The sequence below is a fragment of the Fukomys damarensis genome, unplaced genomic scaffold (genome assembly GCF_012274545.1).
Source record: "Fukomys damarensis isolate Sample0158 unplaced genomic scaffold, DMR_v1.0_HiC HiC_scaffold_26, whole genome shotgun sequence".
Lineage (NCBI taxonomy): Eukaryota > Metazoa > Chordata > Mammalia > Rodentia > Bathyergidae > Fukomys > Fukomys damarensis.
The window spans coordinates 3,829,722-3,852,775 of NW_022900938.1; the positions used below are offsets into that span (position 1 = coordinate 3,829,722).

Below are 23,054 nucleotides of genomic sequence, written 5' to 3' on the forward strand. Positions count from 1 at the left end.
GCGGGCAGCGGGCAGCCCGGGGCTGGGGCGGCCCGGAGACGAACCCCTGGGGCCCAGGCCTGGGTCGGGGCAGCTGCACAGGCTTCGGACGGAGAAACGGAGGGCCTGCTTGGCCTGTGATTCATTTTCCCGGCCCGGGTGTACCCTTTCTTTTCTTCTCCTTCCTGTTTTGTTTTGGGGGCCCACATCATCGTGGCCTCTCTGCGACCCTGGGGAGCGGGGCTGGGGCGGCCCGGAGACGAACCCCTGGGGCCCAGGCCTGGGTCGGGGCAGCTGCACAGGCTTCGGACGGAGAAACGGAGGGCCTGCTTGGCCTGTGATTCATTTTCCCGGCCCGGGTGTACCCTTTCTTTTCTTCTCCTTCCTGTTTTGTTTTGGGGGCCCACATCATCGTGGCCTCTCTGCGACCCTGGGGAGGGGAGGCGAGGCCGGAGTCCGGGCTGCCATCCGCTCTCTGGTTTCGGGACCCTCCGATGGGGAATGAGCCCCAAGGTGGCGGAGCCGCCAGCCTGCAGGGGGGCGCACCTGTCCCTATCCCGAGACGGCTCCATGTCGCTGAAAGGAGACGACCCGGGTAACCACACCTTCAATCCTAGGTTCTCAAGCCAACGGCCACCCGCCCCTGCGGTCCCTGCCGTCAGTGCGCCAGGACGTCAGCCGGTACCAGAGGGTGGACGAGGCCCTCCCGCCAAGTGAGCAGCCGCTCCTGGGGTGCGGGGCCGCAGGGGCGTCCCTGGGGAGGAGGGCTCCGGGTGGTTGTAGGTGGTGATCCTGGCGCAGAGGCAGGCCGCACGGCATCCTGCAGAGCTGTCAGGGCTCACAGCAGCTTGGGTGTTCATCGGGCGAGCAGACGAACTGGTAGCTGCTTGTAGGAAACCTCGTGCTGTGTGGCACGCCGCCTTTTGGTTCACGTGCATCATTTTTGAGCATGAAGCAGACGTGTCATTAATCTCAGAAGTTAGCCGACCTTTCTGGGTGGGGGGGCTTTGACCATTGTCTGGGGGTTTGAAAGAAGTGTCCTTTCTTTCACTCTCGGAAAACAGCCCACAGAAGAGAGACGAAGACAGTTACACAGCCCGCGTTCACGGGTGTGAGTGTGGGTGGACACGGCGTAACCCGTTTAGATTGCCCGCCGCCCTGGGTGGAGTGATGCCTTAGGAGAGTGACGCAGGCGAGGAGAAAGGATGCAGGCAGGGCCTGTGTCCCTCTGGGGTGAGAGGAGCAGAGCGCCCACCTTTCTAGCTCAGAAATGTTCCGAGCAGGGGCTGGTAGGTGTTGTGCAGTTCTCAGTCCTTGGATGCCTCCTCTTTGAGCCCGCCTTTATTCCTCTGGGTAACTGAAGGCTGTTACTCATAGGTAACATGTATTTTAAGCAGTGTTTTTAAAAAAGTATAACAAGGTGGATCCTGTGTCATCTGCAGCAGGTGGGAGAGCAAGGAGAAAGCATTTCTGTATTGTTTAACTTTGGAGAAAAATTTAGAGTCAGGAAGGAGGAATCTCCTGGGCGTGAACTGGGAACAGCAGGAGAGTTCTGGGCACGCTTTGTTCTTAAGTCTGTGAGGATTCCCGGGGCTGGAGACCTGCGTGTGCACTGTTGCAGGGCGTTCTCCTGGTCATGCCCAGTTGCCTTTGGATTTGTTGGAGCCAGTTTTGGTCTTTGGGGTACTTTCTTGCAGAAGTTATGAGCACTACTTGTGATCTCTCCATAGGGCTACTTCAATGCTGGTAACTCCGTGAAACAGATAAAACCTAGCTTAGGAATTTTATATTAACAATTGCTAGTTCCCTTTAATAAGGCAGTATATTCCAGAGTAAAAGCAGTTTATGGACTGGTCCCATTGGATGACTGGATGAGGAGCAGGTGGGGAGATCCTCAGATGTGCTCCTTCTGGGCGGTGACTTCAGGGAGGTGGCCGGCCCCCTCCAGGCCTGGAGTGAAGGCTGCTGTCGTCTCAGCTGTGTTTGAAAGGAGGCCTGGTGTTAGTGGCTGGGAACAGGGATTCCAAACATCCTGGGTGATAGGACAGTGTCCCACCCAAAATTCTAGTAGTGTGCCCACTAAAAAATGTGCCTCTGTACTAATTTATTTAACATCCAATAGATGACATCACTTTATATAACATAACCAGAATTTTTATTCAACCAGAACTGAAAGTGTCTCCCTCTAAAAATGAGGTTAAATACACACACATACACACACACTCACACTCATGTTGTAGGATCATGCCCCTTGCAAATGTGAGAGTTTGACCAGGGTAGGTTATAGATTCGGGCATGAGCAGGCCTGATGACTGTCCCCTCTGTCCCTGCCCCTGTGTGGTTCTCGTCTTTGCCCCATTCCAGCCTCCTGTCTGCCTTGCTGTCTGCCTGGGCCCTCTGCTGTCCCCTCCCTGACAGCCAGGCCATCTACTCTCTTCGTGTCCTCTGCCTCTGGCCCAAGTAAAGGCCCCTGGTTGGAAAGCGTGGATTGGCTGCGTCATTTTGAGGCTGCTGTTATGATGACTCCAGATCACTTCCATGCTTTCCTTTTTGTTGTCCTGATAATTTTGCCAGGTAGATCAATCAGGTCTTACTGTAATTTGTACCGACCCATCGTAGTCATCTGATTGGATTGTCTCCTAAAGGAAGCCCAGGTAAATTAAGGTGCTTGTTTAGGAGTCCATGCTCGCCATGGAAGTGGGTCAGACACTGCGCCTCCTTTGTCTGTAGCTGCCTGGGCTTAGAAGGGAGAGCTGTTGCGTGGGTGGGCTGCTGAGCCCACAGTTCGTGGAGCGGCAGAGGGAGGCTGTGTGAGCCTGGGCGCCAGCAGCACCTCGGACTCAGGATTCGCAGCTTCTTGGCTTCATCAGTCTGTCTCGTGTGGGGCCCAAATCATGCTTGGCGGTTTCTCTGGAATCCTTCTGCAGCAGGGATCCGTGCAGCTGTGTGAGCCGGCATCGGTGTAGGAACGGGTTTGCCCGTCCCCCTGAGTGGCTCCTCTCCTGCATGGCACTGACCCCATCCCACAGGACAGGCTCCCGAAGCTGGCCTTTGGCTTGAATGTAGCCCTCATTTGGTTTATCTACCCCCATCATCGTCGTTGTTGTTTTTAGCTTAGTTTTAACTCATAAAATATTTGGGTATTAACTTTTGGTGAGGAAACTGTCCGGCAAAATTATGCTTCTCTTGGGAGATTATTTTCTGTACTGGGACTGAACCCAGCGGCCCCATTCAGCTGCACCCCAGCCTTTCATGTATTTATGTGTGTGTATGTGTGTAAATACGTATGTATGTATTTGTGTATTTGGAGACAAAGTCTTATTAAGTCACTAAGGTGCCCATGCTGGGCCCAAGCTTAGTCTTCCTGCGTCAGCCTCCGATAGCACCGGGTTGACAGACTTGTACCCTTTGCTGATTTAACAACCTGGCTAAGGACTCAGGGGTGGTCCTGCTGTGCTCTGTAACTTCAGCTGAGCACGTGGGAGTCCACACCTCATGGAAACAGTTTAGGCTCTGAAGAGCTATTTGAGTTTTTTTTTTTTTTTTTTTTTTTTTTGTGGTACCAGGGATCAAACTCAGGACCTCATGCTCTTGAGGCAGGTGACTGCACCACTGAGCTAAGTCTCCAGCCCATCTGTGTCTTTCTTGCTTGTTTGCTCCCCCTTCCTGTCCTCAGCCCCTGGCTCAGGCTTGGGAACAGGCCTTGGCCTCAGCCGACTGCTCAGCTGTGCCGTGATTCCCCAGTTGGTTCTCAAGATCTTCCCCTTGCTGTGAACCCGCAGGGTGGCCCCATGGGCCATGGACCTCTGTCCTGACAGTCACCCTTCTTGGAGGGGCTGCTGCTGAGAGTGTCCAGGAAAGCGGCTCAGGCTTGAGTGTGCACTGAGTGCTTAGGGATGGGCCTGTGTCTGAGGCAGCGAGAGGCAGGGCAAGGACAAGGCCCATAGGACATCGGCCCATGGCAGCAGCACCTCTTTGTGAAGAGGACGAGCAGCCCAGCGCTCTCTGGAAAGCTCTCTATGGTGTTTGTGTCCCTGGGACTAATGCAGTGGAGTGAACCTGGGATTGCTGTGTGAGCGTTGTCCCCGAAAAGGCATCTCTCCTGGGACCAGGACTCTGGGTCAGTGGACTTGCGAGAGTCCCTGAGGCCCCTGGATTGCTGAGGACTACGTGATGGGGACAGGCGGCTTGGTCTGGAGCGGCACAGGCAGACGTGTGTCATTGTCTGTGGTTGTGTACTTTTGTGATCCAGGCATCCCCCAAAGTGAAGGCCTAAAGCAGACAGTGAATCTGAAAACCCTAACCAATCTTAAATTTTCTCCAATATTTAGGTCTTGGGGCACTTACTCTCCAGAGCTTAAAATTGCGTTTTGAGAAGAAAACTGTTGTCTTAAAAACTGAAGAACAGGAAGCACAATGTGCAGCTTCTTGAACTTCTCAAACATTTCCTTCAAGTAAAATATAGCAGAAAGAAGAACGTTTGGTCTGCTGGCCTCTCCCAGGTCCTCCTCAGTAGTAGCCTGGACACCTCAAGGCCCTGTCAGCAACCAGCGCTGCCCCTCCCGGGAAGGGACTTGTCCCAAGCCCCAAGTCTTGCATTTCTATGCTCTGTGCCAATGGAATCTTACTTCCTTGAGTGTTAAAATAACAGCAACAAAAATCTTTTAAACACTCTGTTTGCTGTCTATCTTTTTCCTTGAAAGTACTTATAGTTCAGTCTGACTTAGCATCTTTTTTATAGTGAACTTGTGAATTTACTGCAACATTCAGGATTGGGCTTTACGAAGTCCACAAAACCCACCCAAGCCCCACGCGTGGTCCTCTGTCCCCCTGGACACCAACCATCCACGCTGACCTCCCCTACTGCGTGGTCGTGGCCCATCCGATCACCAGCTGGGTGAACTGCAAGTTCTAACTTGAGGGGAATTGGGAGGAAGGGCGGTGAGCTGAGCAGAAAGGGCCCAAGGCCAGCCCTGCCCCACCCAATATGTGGATTCTGAAACTGAACCCTTCTGAGACTTCACCTTCCCTTCCTGCTTCTGTGCCCTGCCTAAGGGACCTGTGCTGTGATAGTGGCCTCGGTGTAGGTTTACTGGCTTTCAGACTCCCGACTGTCCAGCTGTTTAGAGGGTAGTATTTACATGACAGCACCAGGGCGTCCATGTCAGGCGGCTCTCCATTCCTGTGATGTCTCCCTGAGAGAATCAGCCGGCTCAGCATTTGGGGGTTCCGTCCAGGTCTGGTGGACTTGGTCCTTTTAACAAAGCCTCGGGTGGGGTGGCCACACGTAATGGTAGGCAGGTGCCTGTGCTCAGCTGTCCTCTTTGTGGCCTGAACATGAAAGTGAGGGCAGGAAGAGATGGGCTGGGTCCCCATGAGCTCACCCCAGTAACCTAACCCCATCGGCCCCCACTTCTTCAGCTTCTCCACCAGCCAACATCGCCACGCTGAGAAGCAGCCTTTCCTCCGTGGGCCTCTGGAGGACGTCCACATGCACGGCACAGCCGTTTCTAAGAGCCTTCTTGCTCCTGGGACTCCAGCTGAAGTTAGGGTTCTTGTGAGCCCACATTTCTTCCTCTGAGAAATCCAACCTTTACTCTCTGGGTTCCTCCAGGAAATTAGCTGCCATTTTAGGTTCTCATTACTCTAGGTCAGTGTTCCTCAAACTTTAGCCTGGCTCGGAACTTCCTGAAGAGTTGTTAAACATGGACACAATTGAGGACCCAGGTCCTGACTCTTAGGGCCTGGATGGTCCTCAGCGTGACCCTGGCGTGTGTTGCCTGGGCCTCTCATGCCTTGAGAATGGCGGTGCTCACGAAGCTCTGTGCAGTGAGGTATCACGTGCAGCTGCAGCATACTCACAGGTACCCTTGGACCTCGCCGGGCCAGAGTGATCGGGGTGCTGGGGGCTCCCACCTCTATGGCCCAGAGCTCCTGGCCCTGGAAGGCTGAACTTTAAAGTTAGCTTGAAAGTTGTAGACTGAACATAAGATAGAGAACCTGATCTGAAATGTCACGAGGCCCTTGCTGAACCTGATGTGATAAAAAGGACACCGTGTTGTAGACTCATAGAATTGTAGAGCTGGAAGAGACCTCAGGAAATCCCAGATTCTGTGTTGTAGTTTACCAAAACTGTGTGCAAGGTATGACCAGAAAGCAGGCCTTTACGTCCGAAGTGGTGCGCTGCACACACACACACCCCACGGTCTTTGTTCTCGCTCTGCATGCACCCAGTCACACATCTCACTATAGAACGCAGCAGGAGGAGGAAGGCTAACCTCCCAGGTTCAGCTCTGCCTGTCTGAAAGAAACCTGGATGCTTCGGAGTGTGTTCTCAGGAGGCTTCTGATGCCGAGAAGCCAGGCCTGATAGATGTGTGTATGTGAGGGCAGTGGTACCCTCTCAGGCACTTTGCTGGGTGGGGCCAGCCCCATCCTTCAGGCCCCTCCCACCTGTGCTGGGGTGGAGGCGGCGCACGTGTCAGTGGGTCCACAGGGAAAGGCCACTTGCCCTCAGCACTTCAGAGCCGCCCTTCACAGGGTTTCAGGACCATCGGCCTGAAGCCGTTAACGTGTGACAGGGAGAGTCATAAGGTGCAGTCAGCAGCCTGCGTGCTCAAAATTCGAGTTTCTTACTCCATTTTCTTCTTCTCACTACTGAACACAGAAGTGTCTTTACTGACCAGTGACTTATGGCTATATTTGGCCTTTGTGAAGGTGAATACAGGACCCGTTATTTTTATAGCAGTATGCGCTTATATCTTTGCTCATCTGTTGCATGCTCTGTGCGGGGCACCATGGAGAAGATAGTGGAGGATCCCCCTTCCCCCCCTTTGCCTCCCTCCAATGCGCTGGGTGCACATCTCCTTAGCCAAGTCCTCATTCAGTTATTCCCACACAAGTCCTGTCTTTGAAGATCTTTTAACTTTCTTTTATCAAGAAGTAGAAAGTATGCAACAATGTGTTTTCTTTTCTGCCTTCACTGCCAGAAAATTTAGAGCCACATTTTAATAATAACCTTTCCTTGGAAGGTTGGCAGCATTTCTTTCTGCTACCTTTAGTTAGACTCTGTTCTTTTTTCTTTCTTTCTTTCTTTTAATCTCTAATTGACCGATTCTGCATTTTTAACGTTGCGAGCTACTGTCAGCATTCTTGGAGAAAAGAACGGTCATTTATTTTTGTGTGCATCTGGTCTGACCTAGAGTCTGTGCTTGAATTATCCTGGCCATTGTGAGACAAGCACGAGATGGGAATGCTTGGTTCTCAAAAGCGTGCTAGGAGCAGAGTGGTGGGGCAGATCGAGGGTGCTTCCTGTGCTGTTTGTCGCTGTGTCCCAGGCTGAGTATGGGGTCTTCTGCTGTGCCCAAATCATGATGCGCCGAGATAGGCAGATGCTAGATTTCACTCCAGCAGAGGTGCGGGCCCGGCCATCTGAGAGCCCCCGTGCAGGTCTTTCTGAGACGGGCCTGTGGTGTGGATGCTGCAGGGGTCGGGGTGGCATCTCTTCCTCCTGGCTCCAGGATTAGACTGAGATCTTTGCGGAAGCCAGGGGACGCAGGGGAAGTGGAGAGAGCGGACCTGCTCAGGAGGGGTGCTTGTTGATGGGAAGGAACGACACACAGAGTATAAATGTGTAAATTGTTTTTCTGGGTGAGGAACAGATCTTTGCTATTCTCATGTTTCCTGTGTAAGTTACCCTTCCCAGCTGCAGTAGGGTCCCAGGAATTTGCCTTTTGGGAAAATGAGCACGTGCTCTGGGTTTCAGTAGGGGAACGGCCTCCTAGGCAGTCTCAGTGGGGAGGTGCCTGGCTCTCTCTGTACTGAACATGCGCACGTACACATGCACTTACACAGACCAAAGCGCACGGTGATTGCATCACATACAATTAAATAATTTTTCTTTTTTCCTTGTCTTTGTCAGACAGAGTCTTGCTCTGTGGTTCAAGTTGGCTCACTGTGCAGCCCAGACTGTTCTCAGATTTCAAGTGATCTTTCTGCCTCAGCCTCCTGAGTGCCAGGACACAGGCATGCGCCGCTGTGCCTGGGGATAACATTTTAAAGTCTTGTGTCTGAGTGAGATTAGAAGGAGGAAATTGTCCTTGGTCTGGAATGGATTCATCATGGGGAGGTGCAGATTGAAGTGCGTAGATGAAGTTACTACTTGGTGACTAGGCTAGCGTTAGTTACCAGCTTTTCTTCTGAAGATTCAATTTACAATTGTGAATAAATATCACATATGTGTGTGTGTGTATGGAAGTTTCCAGCAGTGAGTATTTCATCTAAACTGGAATGAACAGAAAAATCAGGTTTTGGTGAAAGCAAGCATTAGAATCAATTTTGATGTGAATACCGAAATTATTAAGATACCAGCAGTGCGTTTTGGTGACAGCTGGCTGGCGCTGCTGTAGGAAGGCTGGCTGCGGGCAGACTTGGACAGGGCCCTGCATCTGGAGGTCTTTAAGAGGCTGACACATGTGCAGGACGGGCAGTTCTGGAGGCCCAGGGAGAAGGGTGGCTGCCGGGGCACGGTCAGCCCAAATCGTGTGTGGCTGAAGACAGTGCCCCTCACCTCTCCTGGCCCCCGCTGTTGCTCAGACTGGGAGGCGCGCATTGACAGCCATGGCAGGATCTTCTACGTGGACCACGTGAACAGGACCACGACATGGCAGCGGCCCACAGCCCCGCCGGCCCCACAGGTGCTGCAGCGCTCCAACTCCATCCAGCAGATGGAGCAGCTGAACCGGCGGTGAGTGGCGCTGCCCCAGCCTGGGGCTTCTGGGGGCCACGAGGTCCCTCCTGCCTTTGGATGTCCTGTCCTTGCACTGTGGTCGTCAGCCCTGCATGTCTCTTGGTTAAAGAAGAGGCCCGCCCACACATGCACAGTTTATTTGTGATCCAGAGAGGGAAGGATAGCAGGGACCCTGAGCTAGCCCTAGGCGAGGGCTTTCAGTAAAGCAGATCTTTAATTTGAAACCAAATTTCTGACCTTTGTGTTCTTCCTTTGTGATGTATCTTTATTATCAGCTGAAGCTTTTTCAACCATTCTTTTTAAACTGATTTCTGTGGAATATAAACTTGTTCTTTCCTTCAACAATGTAGACATTTAGTTTCTTTTTTTAAGGGCCGTGACTTTTTTAAAGTTGTGTTAACTTGTCAGGAAGATGCTGCACAAGCAGTGGACAGAAAAGCTAAATGCAGTGTGGTTTGCTTAAAAGACAGGCTGCTTATAAGCTCAGAGAAAGGGGCCAGGGAAGGTGACAGCCAAGCCTGAGAAGGTGGGGACACCTCTGGGTTTGGGGGAGCAGGGGTCCTGCCTGCGCGCCAGAATGTGACTCCAGGCTCCCGGTTACAGTTACCAGAGCATCCGCAGAACCATGACCAACGAGAGGCCAGAGGAGAATACCAGCACCGTGGACGGGGCCGGGGAGGAAGCTGACTTTCACCAGGCCAGTGCAGGTAAGAGCCAGGGTGTTTTGCTTCTGTAACCTCCTGAGAGAGAGAGAGAGAGAGAGAGAGAGAGAGAGAGAGAGAGAGAGGCGGGCGGGGGGAGAGAACTCCACCTCTTCTCCCAGACCTGCTATTGCGACTCAGAAACTGGACTTCACCAGAAACCTCTTCAAGTCCTTGACTTTTTATCAGTACTGAGAAAAGAATCATCAGATGAAATAGAACATAAATTTCCATAGTCTGAGTCTGGGGGGTTCGGGAAAAGAATCCTGTCGTTTAACAGAGTAAGCTAAGGATGTGTTAGTGTTAAAATAGTGCAGAGAAGTGTCACTTGGCTTATTTTGGCGTAGTCCAGCAGAGCTGGGTTTGTGTACAGCGGAGAGAGTCGGGGTGGGAGTGGCAGCAGATGCAGCGGTGCTTCTCCGTTCTTCCACAGCGTGGAGCCCAGGCAGCGGGGCCTCCGAGCCCTGTGCTCTGCCCGCAGACTTCCGCAGGGACAGCGTCCTGCCGCACTCCACCTCCAGATCCAGGCTCACGTTGCTGTTGCAGTCGCCCCCCGTGAAGTTCCTCATCAGCCCAGAGTTCTTCACCGTGCTGCATTCTAACCCCGTGAGTAGTCCAGCGGGCCGCACCGTGTCCTCCTCACTCGTGTCACCGCTGAAGCGTCACCACCGCCCGCAGTGTGTCCCACACCATGTCGTGTCGGGCACCCTTGGGTTCTAACTCTCTTTGCCCCACTCTATTGCCAGCACCAGCAAAAACACACCCCTGAAATCGCGTGGCTTACACACGACGAAGACTTAGTTCTCACGGTCCTGAAGGACGGCAGTGCAGGCTCCGTGTGCAGCCGGCCCTGTGGGGGGAACGACCTTTCCTGGTGTGCAGATGGCCCTTTCACCGCGTCCGCCCACGGCAGGAAGGGTGAGGGGCTTCCTCGGCTTCCCCTGCAGGACACTGACCCCGCTCCCACGGGCTCCCCATTAGGCCCGTTCTCCCTGGTGCCATCACCCAGGGCCACAGGTGGAGAGCCCGCCCTCGGGTCTCAGGGCGGGGTGAGAGGCTCGCTGGAGACACGGGTAGAGGCGAGGACGCCTGTGTCGCTGTACACCCCAGGCACAGAGGGGCGACACCGCCCAGGATGCAGCTGGCTGGAGTGCGTAGGATCCTGGATGGAGGGCGGAGGGGAGGCGAGGAGGGGGAATCAGCAGGAGAGGAGGACGGCTCTGGAGAGGTGGCGATGGCTGGGTGGGCAGAGATGCAGGCGCCCGAGTGTTCACAGTGAGGCGGGACTGACAAGTGCCGCCTGGTGAGCAGAGGGAAGTCGGAGTGGGAGAGTGGTTCAAGGCGTGGAAGGGGAGCACAGCAATGAGCAGAACACACTGGGCGCCTCAGGGGAAGCAGCCGGGCCCGGGGGGGCGGGGGAGCCACAGAGCTGCAGAGGCCATGGGGGTGAGCAGGGTGGGTTCTGTTCACCATGGCCACTTGGTTGATGCTGCTAGGTGCTGAGCTCAGTGCTAGGGGCAGGAAGATGATAATAACAGTCAGCCTGGGGACTTCCAGAGCCACGAGCAGTGCCGGGTTCAGACTTGGAAAGCCCTGGAGGCTGACTCCAGAAAGGGGCGGAGGTGGCTTTGTACCTGGGGAGTGTTTCAGAGGCTGAGCAAGAGCTCCTCTGAGAAACAAGATGGCAGAGCCCTCAGGTGGGTGGTGGTGGAGCACAGCAGGCCGTTTGGGTCACTGAACACCCGGAAAGCCTCCCCGTCGCCGGTGTGGATGGAAGGAGTGGCGTTTGCAACCATCCGTGAAGCAAAGGGCACCTGGACAGTCGCGAGCCACAGAGCATGTGCTGTTGCTGCTGTGTGGAGACACAGGGCAGGTGGGGCAGCCGCCCTGGGGCTGGAGCGATGGCTGCAAACCAGTTCCATAAACCTCAGCTCGTGTATGAGGCCATCCCAGGAGGTGACACCTGTCACCAGACATAGAACAGTGCGCTGTGCCGGGAAGAGTTTTGGACTTGGACTCGGATTCCGTGAGCCCCGTTCTGATTCGTTTGTTTGTTTATTCACTCATTTGACCATTGGGAAAGAGCCTGTGATGGGCCTGGAGTATCTGGACTCTGGGGACAGCGTGCAGAGACATTAGTGAATGGAAGAGGTGATCCAGATACTGCATGTGACGCAGTGAGGACCAAGTGACCAAGGACAAGCTGAGATGACCCTGTTTCAGATGAGGCGGGCGGAGGTGGACAGGCCACCTCCAGGGAGCTGCCCACACTCCAGCCGCCTCATGGTATCAAGAAGCGGGAAGGGCAAAGGCTGGAACCTTCCTTGTGGGGAAAAGCTACAGCCCGGGGCCGGACTGAGTTCGATGTGGTCTTTGGTCAGGCAGGACAGCCACGTGTGGGTGCAGACACATCACCTGTCTGACCTGGAAAGGAACCAGGGTTTTATTGGAAATGGGCTTTATTCTAAGAGTATCTCCTCATGGGAGTGACTTATATTTCTACAGTTGTTCTGGCTGCTGTGCAGAGAATGGGTCTTGGGGGCCAGAGGGAAATCAGTGGGAAGGCCCGGAGCGTCATGGAGGTGGCGTGGATCCAGTCTCAGGAGCGACAGAGACAGCAGGACATGGGGTGGGTTTGAAGGGAGAGCTTTGTCCTAGTGGACTGAATCATGGGGATGAGAAGAAGGCTCACAAGGGCCAGCTGGTTGGACAGCAGCATTCAGGGGTTTGCTGGTACAGTGGCACCTCGGTTCACAAGCTTGATTTGTTCTACAGTTTTGGAAAAGATGACCACGGTTGTGTTCCTCACCCGACATGGAGTTCGCAAACAGAAGCAAAATTGTGCAGAAATGCTTCTGTTCACAAACTGACTGCCTTCCCAGAGTCCTGGAATGATTAAATCCGTGAAGTGAGGCACTGCCATAACAGTAAACCACCGCAAACCCGTGTGCTTTTGTTGCTGTTGCCGCTCGTGCATCGGTAGCCGGCCCACAGTGGTACAGTAACCGTGTCTAGCCCTGGAGGCAGGGCCTCATTTTGTGTGTTGAGCCTTCACGGGGGCACAGCACAATCTGAAGTTCAGTTTGCAGGGCCAGCACTTTATTTTCTCCTTTAAGACTAGAGAAAGGCAGCAATCTTGTTCTGTAAAGGGCTGAAGGCAAATACTCTTTGGCTTTGGGGCCAAGGATGGTATGGAACACATGGCCTGGCTGTGTGCTGGGGAGACTTGGTTCTGAACCCGGACAGTTGGCCCACAGTCTGAGCAGTAAATGAGTCCTGGATTTGCAGGTGGGATATCCGCGGTGTGTGTCCCCACTGTGGGGACCTCTCCGGCTCAGACCTCTGTCAGTTCACCCCTCCCCGCTCTGCTGCTTCAGGCAGGGGTGGGACTGGGGCTTTGACCCATTGGCCGGGCTCTGTGGTTTAACCGGGAGACTTTAAAAGTAAATGTGCAGGGCCAGGAAGTTAGCTCATGGGTTCCACTGCCTCCCTCACAAGCAGTGTCCCAAGTTAGATCCCATCCCCCCCCCCAAAAAAAGAACAAAAAGTAAATGTGCATTCTTGGTTCCTGGGAGGTTCTGGTTAAGTGGATCTGGAGTAGGTCCCGAGAGTCTGTGTCCTGGAAGTAACTGTGACACAGAGTCAGGACCTGTGATTTAGGAAGTCCCAGTATGAAAAGAGGCTGCGTCAGATGCTCTCGCGTCCTGGGCCCAGCTCCAAGTCGTCTGGACATTTGACAGCCGACACAGTGTGAGAGTCCTGAGCACACATCTGGGTCTCTGCTTATTTTGTTTTCACGTTGTTGTCCTTATACTTGGAAATGTTACCAAAGTACCTTTTTCTGGACAATCTTTCTCGATTTAAAGTATTCTTTCTAGAGCATTTCAATTATTTTTCTTCCTTCTACTCAGCTGCTGGCTAAAAAGATGGACCCTCATTGTACACTTCTGCATTTCTATAAGATTTAAATTCTGTTAGTTTAAGAAGACTCTCATTTCTCTGATTTACATGTGACAAAAATAAAAGTAGTTGGGTTTTTCTTGCTAAAGTCTCAGAGGTATGAATTAATGGCATAAGTCAGGTTTTTTTTGGTACAAGGCATTCCTTGCTGGAGTTTCTTACTAAACAAACTTTTATTTGATCTTCCTATCTTGATTTTTTTGTGTAGTATTTTACTTAAATTTTTCATAATACATGACTTTTGGTAAATTCCTTGCTTATATTATTGAGAATATTTAGTATATAACAAGAGTGTTTTAATTTGAAAGTTTTCTTAATTCTTTTTGACTTGAAGAAAGTAATTTATGTTAGGAGATAGCCGGGAAAAATAGATATCATGTAGCAATAATTTACATATTAGTATTTACTGAAACAAAGCTAAGGAAGCCCGTGGTTGTCCTAACTTGAAAAACAAAATGTTGATTTTTTCTGGGTTGTCCTTTTCAGATGTATAATATTGCCCACTGCTGGTTGTTCTTAGATTTCTTCCAAAATTACCTTGATAAATTATTTCTCCTGCTAACTCAAACTGTAGTTACTATATTAAAAAGAGCAAGGAGACTGGGGAATGCGAGTTACCAGGAGTGAGGAACGACCAAGACATGTTACGGGTGTGTATGAATGTGCTGGAATGAAACCCGTGGTTCTGTAGAACCAATCTGCATTAAAAAAGGAAAAATACTTATCTGTGCCATGTCTTTTATAGTTGGTATGCCTCTTTAAACACAAATACTTTAGATTATATGTAACTTAATAATGTCTCCAACGTGCATGCCAAATACTCCTCTGCTCTTAATGAGCTCTTAGACATATGCTAAGTCCATCACCTAAAGCCCTTAGTACGTAATGATGAAAAGCATTATTTCTTACAAGTCAAGGATTACTGCTTACACAGAATAGATGAACAGATAGTGTATAGTCGTTTCCACTAAAGCATTTAAATTTCTCTCCATTTTACTCTGAAGCTAGATGAAAACACCGTGAAACCCTTTCTATGTAAGATAGGGCGTACATGTCCAGATTCCAGCAGGAATTTTCTGGAAACATTTCTTGATGTGTTTATAATAGCTTTTGATCAGTGAGTGACAAGCCAAGAGCTCGAGTCCCTGTGAATAGGAGAAGCCTTGGTGTAGATTCCGCAGTGCTGTTTCCAACCCAGCTTCAGTCTGCCTGCTTTAGATGAAGGATCTCCCGAGTAGGACAAATGCTGTTTATCAGTAATATACCTAACTTTGTTACTGAAAAGAATAGAACTGGGAGAAATCAGGTCAACCTGGAGGTTTGGTCACCAAAGCACTGAAGAAAAATTGCAAAAGAAAAAGGGATTAATTATCATTCGAATTGTGGCCGATAAGAACTGACTACACAGTTCTCTTGCCCTGGTGCCGAGTGACAATAACAAGTCCTCTTAGTTCTGCACGTCTCTGATGGCACACACTCACTCTGCTCTGAAGAGTTTCCTTCTTAGCATGATTCCACTAAAGAAAATCGGAGGATCAGCGATGGAGCATTTCTTGCTAGGAAGACAAGAAACAGTGAAGAGGGAGGCAAGACGGGAGTCTGGGAAGAGATGAGAAGTATCTATGTCATTCACATTCGCCTCCCGCCCAGCTACTCATGGTCCACACGTGTCGTCCACGAAGTCACTCCACAGGTCACGGTGCGGCTGTTGCAGGAAGTAGGAGCCCTCTGCTCTCTCTTAATCCACCTTTGTGTCAGATAAAAAATAAATCAAGTCCGTTTGCTTCATCCTTTTCCAAGAGATGAACAAACTGACCGACACAGAAGGATCCCGATCCCGTGTGGATGGCTGAGCTCCAGCCTGAGATGAAGACGTCTTTTCTCCGAGCCTGGCGGTTGCCACGGTCATGTCCCGAGGCTTAACTCCGCAGCCGGCTGCCTGCATCCTGTCCCTGGGCTCTGCCTCGTGGTCTTCACATACAGCTTGCTTTCTGCCCCATGGGCTGCTTCCTCTCCTGCAGCCTGTCATTTTCCTTCTCTGTCCTCTAAGTGACCGGTCCCTGTCCTGGGTGTACCCAGGCTGAGCACCGAGTTAGGAGGGTTAGGGCCTGGCTGCGGGGAATGGGGGCCCAGCATCTTCAGAGACTAAAGGAGAGGGGCAGCCTTAGTACTGTCGTTAAGCAGTTAACCTCCTGTTCATTCTTTTCGTTACTCATACCCGTGTCTTTATAGTGGCTTCTACTTTTTGCAGCGCTTTAACATCCTTTCTTCTATTATATTTGAATCTCACATGGCTACAAAAAGCAGGGGGATTATTACCCCATCTTGCAGTTGCACAAATTAAGGCAAACCGAGACTAATGGCTTTCTTTTCTATGTGTGTGATGACAGAGCTATGATTAGATTCCTCACAGGAGTTCTGCATGGGCCAGTTTCATACCCTCTTTGGGCTGGTCCCTACCTCTGTCAGTCGCATGTGCGTACCTACACACCCTGGAGCATGTGCCCTGGATGACACAGGTATGCTGTGTGTGTTCCTTCAGGAATGCACAGTCTGGAGGGGTGTTCATCTGCCTAAAGTGTTTTATGTAGACACCCACAGGCCTGAGTCCATTATTCAGATGTGAAAAGGTCATTTGCTACTTACTAAGGAGAGAAATCTTTCTTTCACTTCATTTGCTCCGGTAGATGCTTTCTGCAAAGATCATTTGAGCTCAGCACTCTTCCATGTCTCACTGCATGCAGAGGAGACGAAAGGATATAGTTATTCATGAGACAACCCAGAGACCCCCTCGCTTATTGGAAGTCAGTTGAACCCGGGCACTGTCCACCATGCGCAGGGATTGTGTCAGCCTCACGGCGGCCTGGCCCCATAGCCTCTTTGCCGCAGCTCCTCGCCTTAACGGAGGTCTGCTTCTCCCAGCAGCAGCTAGGGAACATCCGCGGTGTCCTGGATGAGGAGCCTCGATGTGGCCTGTGTCCTTGTGGAACAGGAGGGCGGGATGTGAAGGGGACCCAGAGATGCACAACTTAGGACAGTGGCCAGTGTTGTGCTGTATTGAGCAGTCACCCCACAGGGAGCCCGGAGAGACTTCAGGGATGAGGCTCCAAGCTGTTTCCTTCACACATGAAGGCTGTGGTGGCTGTGGGGGATGCGTCAGCCACACAGAACCCCGTGGGAAGAGCCCTTTCTGATGGTGTGGAGGACGCCACACGAGGCTCAGCCACAGCCAAGCTTGTAGTGGGCCCCCGTTGTCTCTGTCAGCCTGCAGCTTCTCCAGAGCCCCTCTCTTCCCGGCCTCAGTCTCCTGACCTACATTCCCTGCACCGTAAGGCTGCCTTCTGCTGTGAAAACTCACCATCACTGAGACAGCTGAAAGGGGTTTTTAACTCAGGTACTGCGAGGAACTAAGACCTGAGGATGGCCCAGGATGACCTCCCTCCCTCCCTTCCATGTTTTGTTAGGGGAAGGTATTTTAATGCAAAGCAAAAAGCATATAATGATGGTGGGTTAACCAGACACTTTAGGTTATTCTTCAGCCAGCGGTGTCGGTAAACAGTGGTTTATTTCTCATCAAACATCTCGTCATTAGGGTTCTCTGAACTTGGTGGTCGCTCAGAGAGCCAGGATGGGCAGCAGCCACATTTCTGACATTGCCAGTTGCCATTCTTGCTGGGACAAGAGATAGCAGCTCTCGGGGGCTCACGTGGGCAGTGGGTGCTCTGAGCTGGGTATGACACGTGTGCAGGGCCCCAGGAAGACGGGCTCCACACTTGTTTACCTTTTGTCCTAAGTAACACAGTACTTGGTGCAGCAAAGACAGTGAATGTTTATTAAACGGAAATGATTTCTAGAAACTCCAGTATCTTTGGATTTCTTGGGGCTTAGACTAAAGGAAATAACACAAAAGTAAAGCTTGAAGGGTCCCAGACTCAGTCACGTGTCCCCAGAGTACTGAAGTAACAAGAATCCAGGGCCCTTGGTCTCTGTGTGAAAAGCACAGGAGCCAGGGTGGTCTTTTGTAGCCTGGGTGGATCCCTGGGTGTCGCATGTCTGATGACTCAAGAAAACGCTCTGTGCAGTCCTTCCCTCTCTGCTGCTCAGTACGATTATGCAGTGAGTGTTTGGTGAATGATCCATGCACAACCTGTGGTTTAAAATCAACTTTAAGTGTCATAAATGAAGGCGACAGATTTTTGGACAAAACAGTCACTTCTTTGTGGAGCTTTATTCACTTGCCATCTCAGTTACTGTGTATAGTAAACTCATCCTCATACACATGCGGCTGGACAGATGGAAACTGAGTCTGGATGGCTGGACCTGCTGCTCTATTTGCCGAGCCTGTCCTCTCAGGAAGCTCAGCCCGCGTAGTGTTCGGTGGGGCTGCTGAGCTGCTCATCTCGCTGTCTGTGCCTCGTCACAACTGTGTGGCAGGCCCCCACATGCCGTGGTCCCCGGCTCTGGGCACTCGGTCTCTGGCGCACCAGAGGGACAGCGACCTGGCCCGCGCTGGAGAAAACGGTCGTATCCGCTGGCTGGGAGGCGCGCAGCCCTCAGCTTGGTGTGTTTTGATTGTGTTTTTTGTTAAAACCGATTTTAGACTCTTAATATCCCTGTGTAACGAGATACTGCAGCATTCTTGTCCTTTAGACAACTGAGTTCCACCATGGAGAAGGCCTGACCTTCCCTAGTCTTCATATGCTATTTTGTTCAAGCCTCTGCTCTGTCCTCGTGTGTGGGTCTGGTTAGGGTGCAGCCCAAGCCCATGTTTCTGTCCCTACAGATGACACAGACTCCTCAGCTGTAGCCATGGTGATGTCCCCAGCTGTGTCCATGGCTGCCCCGCAGGTTAACCCTGGTTCTCTGTCCTCTCCCCAGAGTGCCTACCGCATGTTTACAAACAACACGTGTTTGAAGCACATGATCACCAAAGTCCGTCGGGACACGCACCACTTCGAACGCTACCAGCATAACCGGGACCTTGTGGGCTTCCTCAACATGTTTGCCAACAAGCAGCTGGACCTGCCGAGGGGCTGGGAGATGAAACACGATCATCAGGGCAAGGTAATAGTACAGCTGCCCCCGAAGCTGGTGGAGGTGGCAGGGTTGCCAGGCCTGGCCTGCTCTGCCCTCGCTCACCTGCAGGGAGTTTGGTGCCTCACCCCAGGACTGTTCCGAGCAAGTGCAAGGTACGTGCAGAGGCGGGCAGCTTCCCTCCTGTTCTGAGCCCTGCCATCTCTCACCTGTCCTTCCCTCCGGTTAGAGGAAAGATTTCTTAGCAACAGCCCTACTTCTCCCGGACTTCATAGCTTGCGTTGTGGGTATTTGGTTGGGAGTTGTGGTGGTGTTTGTAGCAGCAGTCCCAGAGCGAGATGTCATCTGGGCTTGGCCTTGGTCTTGTTACTGTGGAACTCTGATTTTGTTCTAAAACAAAAGAAAACAGAATTGTCACACAGGGCAGAGGAACATTATCTGCACTTCCTTCCTGACAGATGAATCAGAAAGCCTGGTTATGTTCAGGAAGTTGTATGAGTAAGAAGTCAGAATGGCAACATTTGTGCTTGTCAGGAGATGTTTGCCCCTCCGTAGCATTGACTTCCAGACATGAGCAGTGTAAGCTTTTTCTGCATAAAGTGTCCTCACCATGGCTAGGTAAAGCAGTGTACTGGTATTGCCACTTGTGCAGAGGGAGCCCCGGGCCAGGCAGAATGTAACCTGCCCCACAGCGCTGAGACAGGAAGTGGTGAAGCTGGGACAGGAAGTGGCATTGCCGTGCTGTGACCCAGGCAGTCTGATTCTGGGGGCACAGGCTTAGTCACGACATTGTGCTCTTCAAGGAGGAGGTAACCATCTCAGTTTCCTTGTCTGTAAAAGGTCTTGGAATACGTGGCTTCAAAGCTAGTCAGGATTAAAGTGAAATGATATCTAAACAATTCAACAGTGCTCAGGCTGTGTATTCCACAGACCCTTATTGAGCACCCACACAAAGCACATGAGCCAGCTGCCTCATAGTTGGCCATTTGCAGGGAAGTAGCCTGGCAAGACAATGCGTAGTGTGCCGAGAAATGGCTCAGGCAGGGACTTAGAGCATCAGCGGAGCCCACAGAAAGATGGCATGGAGAATATTTCGTGCAGGATAGTTGGTGAATGCTGCACAGATAAGGCCAGAGGTGAACAGATTCCTGCAGGAAGTGAGGCGTGAAGCATGGGGTAGCACACTCCAACAGTGCAGGTGATTCAGCAGCGGTAAAGTGCCCGCAGCAGTGACACTTTGGTGGCCTCTTCCTCAGCCTGTGGCAGTCTTAGCAGAGAACCTGCACACAGAGCCTCGTTACTAAACATGTGGGTCCTAATGCCCAGGAGGAGCCCGTGGACTCACTGCAACTACTGATGTCACAGCTCATTGGAATAAGCCTCTGATTCCCGGCCAGAGATCAAGTGTAGGAGAGATGGAAGACGACAGGTCCGCCATCATGTCTGGGTCACGGGTACAGTGGCCCTGGATCGGAGTCAGCTGAGCTGATGACAGCCCTTCCAGGACACCAGGAAGACGCAGTATCGTTAGTTCGGAGTTTACATTGACAGCCTGGGAGCTTATGGGAGTTAAGCAGGGTCCCACAGAAAGGACGTGAGAGCCAGGGGTCTTTCCAACACTGCATCTCGACAGGAAACGGGGAACGAACATCCGGCGATCTTGCGGTGCAGAGACCGGGATGCAGCAGGACACCTGCACCCTCGGCTGTGGCTGGGACCCCTTCACACTCCAGGCGACGGGCAGCCTGCTGGGGTGGGGAGCTGCTCAGGGTGCAGAGGCCAGTCCTTTCCTTGAATTCTGGGAACTTTGCATCCTGGTCTCCGGTCTCCATGGCCCCACCGCATAGGCTTGACAGTCAGTCTTCTCTTCCCTAGCAGACGACCCCTCTGTGAGCAGTCCCTCTTCTACCCGGTGCTTCTCGAAACAAGTCGATGATGACACTTGTCTCCTGTGGTTTCCTGGCTACACAGCAGGCTTTGCTTTGGCTCAAACAGGAACCTTCTTTGAGAGGTGGCCCCGGACCCCGTCCTGCTTCACTCCCGATGCATGTGTCAGTTGTGGTGTTTGGAGAGGGTGCGATCATGTTGGTACCGAACCTTGGATGTCTCAGTCTCAGAAGAGGCTCCGTGGTAATCAGAAGGCCAGGGATTTAAACTGAGGTTTTACTGGATCTGTATCCGGTGTGCTGTGCTTGGGAGTCACAGAGTAGGAAATGTGTTTGGGGTACATAAGGAGAAAGAGGGAGGAAGGGACAGAGGGAATGGAGGTGTAAAGCCCTCACCTAACGGGTAAGCACAGGCATCAGGTCTCCCTGGTGAGGCGATGGTAGCAGTGATGCTGCACTTTGGAGCTGGCACCGTGTGCCAGGCACCACCCTGGCTGCTCTTCCACAGCTTGTTTGTTTATATTTCATAGCAGTAGAGCTGGAATATTATTACCTATATTTTACAGAAATTTAGAGGCAATAAATAATCTGTGTATTAACAAACAAGGAACCCAGGAGTGTGACTCAACCACTGTACTCTCTGAGAAGAAGTTGTTTGTGGAAACAAGACACTTTAGCATCTCAAGGAAGAGAAGCTCCAAACCGAGTGCTGGGATTTCTGTTGTCCTTCAGCTGAGTTGTATATAGGTCTCCATCAGGTCATGGACAGTCTCCCAGAAGACACATGCTCAGGATCACACAGGTGTCTTTGCTCACAAATGATGGAGGCCTCATGCTAGGGGCCCACACCATCATTGTAAAGAAGGAGTTGCCAGGCGTGGAGGTACACAACTGTAATCCCAGCTACTCAGGAGGCTGAGGTAGGAGGATTGCAAGTTCGAGTCTAGCCTGGGCAACTTAGTGAGACCTTGTCCATAGTTAGATAGATAGATGGATGGAAATAGATAAGTAAATGAGAAAGAAAAGAAATAGATAAGTAAATGGAAGGGGCCGAGTGTGTGGGTCATTGGTAGAGGGCTTTGCCTAGCATGCACAACACCCTTAGTTCAATCCCTAATACAAAAAAAAAAGTAGGAGAGAGAGAGACACAGAAATACACACACACACACACACACACACACACACACGCATGCACGCGTGGAGTTTTACATATACTGATAGCTTATACAGTGCCAGCCTGTTAGACATATATTAGCTCATTTAGTTTTAATAATTCAGTGAAATGCATTTTACTGTAGAAGAAAGCAAAGAGCCGAGAGGTTAATTGTGTATAAGCACACTGTGTGATACAAACCCAACTCTGTGTATTCAGAGCCTTCTTGTGCAAGGCTGAACTAAACTTCATGGGCCAGTAACTGTCTAATTCTGGAAGCATCAGTTCCTTGGGTCTGGCTTTCCTTGTGTGATCAGTTTTTCCTGTGCTGTTTGCTGTTTGCACATTTTATTTGGAGAAATGTACATTGAAATACTTTGTCCATTTTTAAATTGGATTACTTATCTTTATGTGTTGAGTTGCAAGGATTGAGATCGTTATGTATTCTGGGTGGTGGTGCCTTATTGGTACATGCTTTACAAATATTTTCTCATGTTTTTTGGGGTTTTTCACTGTCTTGATGGTATTGTTTATAATACAAAAGCTTTCCATTTTTATATAGTCCAGTTTATCTGTGTTTTGTTCTTCTGCTTTTGGTATTGGAGCTTAGACAATAATACATAATTCAAAACAATATTTACTGTTTTCCTCAAGAACTTTATAGATTTAACTCTTTGCTCTTTGATGTATAACTCATTTTAATTTAATGTATTTTATGATGTAAGTTATGGGTCCAACTATATGGCTTGTACCTAGATGTCCCCCAAAATCTCATACACTCATGCATGGGGCTTTATGGAGGTGGCTGGATCTCGGGTGTGTGAATGTGGATTATGGGTGTGTGCTAAATTAGTCCACTGATTGGTTTACTGTAGTTCTGAGTGTGGATAATGGGAAGGCCCTCTCTGGGTGTGAATGGCACCATCCAATAGACTTGTAGCTTGAATGGGATAAAAGGGAAAGGGAGGCTCGATGCTGCCACTTTCTGCCTGCTTGCCACGGGATGTTTCTCCTCTGCCGTGTCTCTGTTGTGCCGCCCTGCCATGGAGCCAGAATAAAATTCAGAAATTTTAGAAATAACTCAAATGTGCCTCTGTGGATAAACAGAGTGTGGTAGATCAATACAATGAAATATTACTTGGCTAGTTTCTTCCCTTAGCAATGTTTTCAAATTTCCTCTGTGCTTCACTCAAGGGAGTGAAGTATGATTCATGCTACAGCACAGAGGAAATTTGAAAACATTGCTAAGGGAAGAAACTAGCCAGAGATCACATTCAAAGATCTTCCCATTTATATGAAATGTCTAGAATCGGTAAGTATATAGGGAAAAGTAAATTGCTGGTTGCCTAGTATTGGATAGTGAATAAATGCTAAGGTGTAAATGATTTAATTTTGGGTTGAGGTGGGGAATGAACAACAAAATGTTTGAAATTTGGATAATGGCAATGGTTTCACAACCCTGTGTCTATACTAGAAAATATAAAATGTATACTTTAAAGTGAGTGAATTGCGTGGTATTTGAATGAAATGCAAATAGAACTGTTTTAAGAAAATCAACGAGTTGTATTAGAAAGCCAAGAATCACTTTTTAGC

The 23,054-nt window shown here is 50.8% G+C and overlaps 1 protein-coding gene across 1 annotated transcript in view; it reads left to right on the forward strand.

Moving 5' to 3' along the window:
* Window positions 1–23,054, forward strand: part of Hecw2 (HECT, C2 and WW domain containing E3 ubiquitin protein ligase 2) — a 320,103-nt gene that overhangs the window by 227,742 nt on the left and 69,307 nt on the right. The window contains exons 10-14 of the mRNA XM_010631993.1: window positions 597–692; window positions 8,574–8,724; window positions 9,331–9,434; window positions 9,862–10,034; window positions 18,267–18,452. Coding sequence (XP_010630295.1) covers window positions 597–692; window positions 8,574–8,724; window positions 9,331–9,434; window positions 9,862–10,034; window positions 18,267–18,452 — 710 coding nt within the window. The remainder of the gene's footprint in view (window positions 1–596; window positions 693–8,573; window positions 8,725–9,330; window positions 9,435–9,861; window positions 10,035–18,266; window positions 18,453–23,054) is intronic.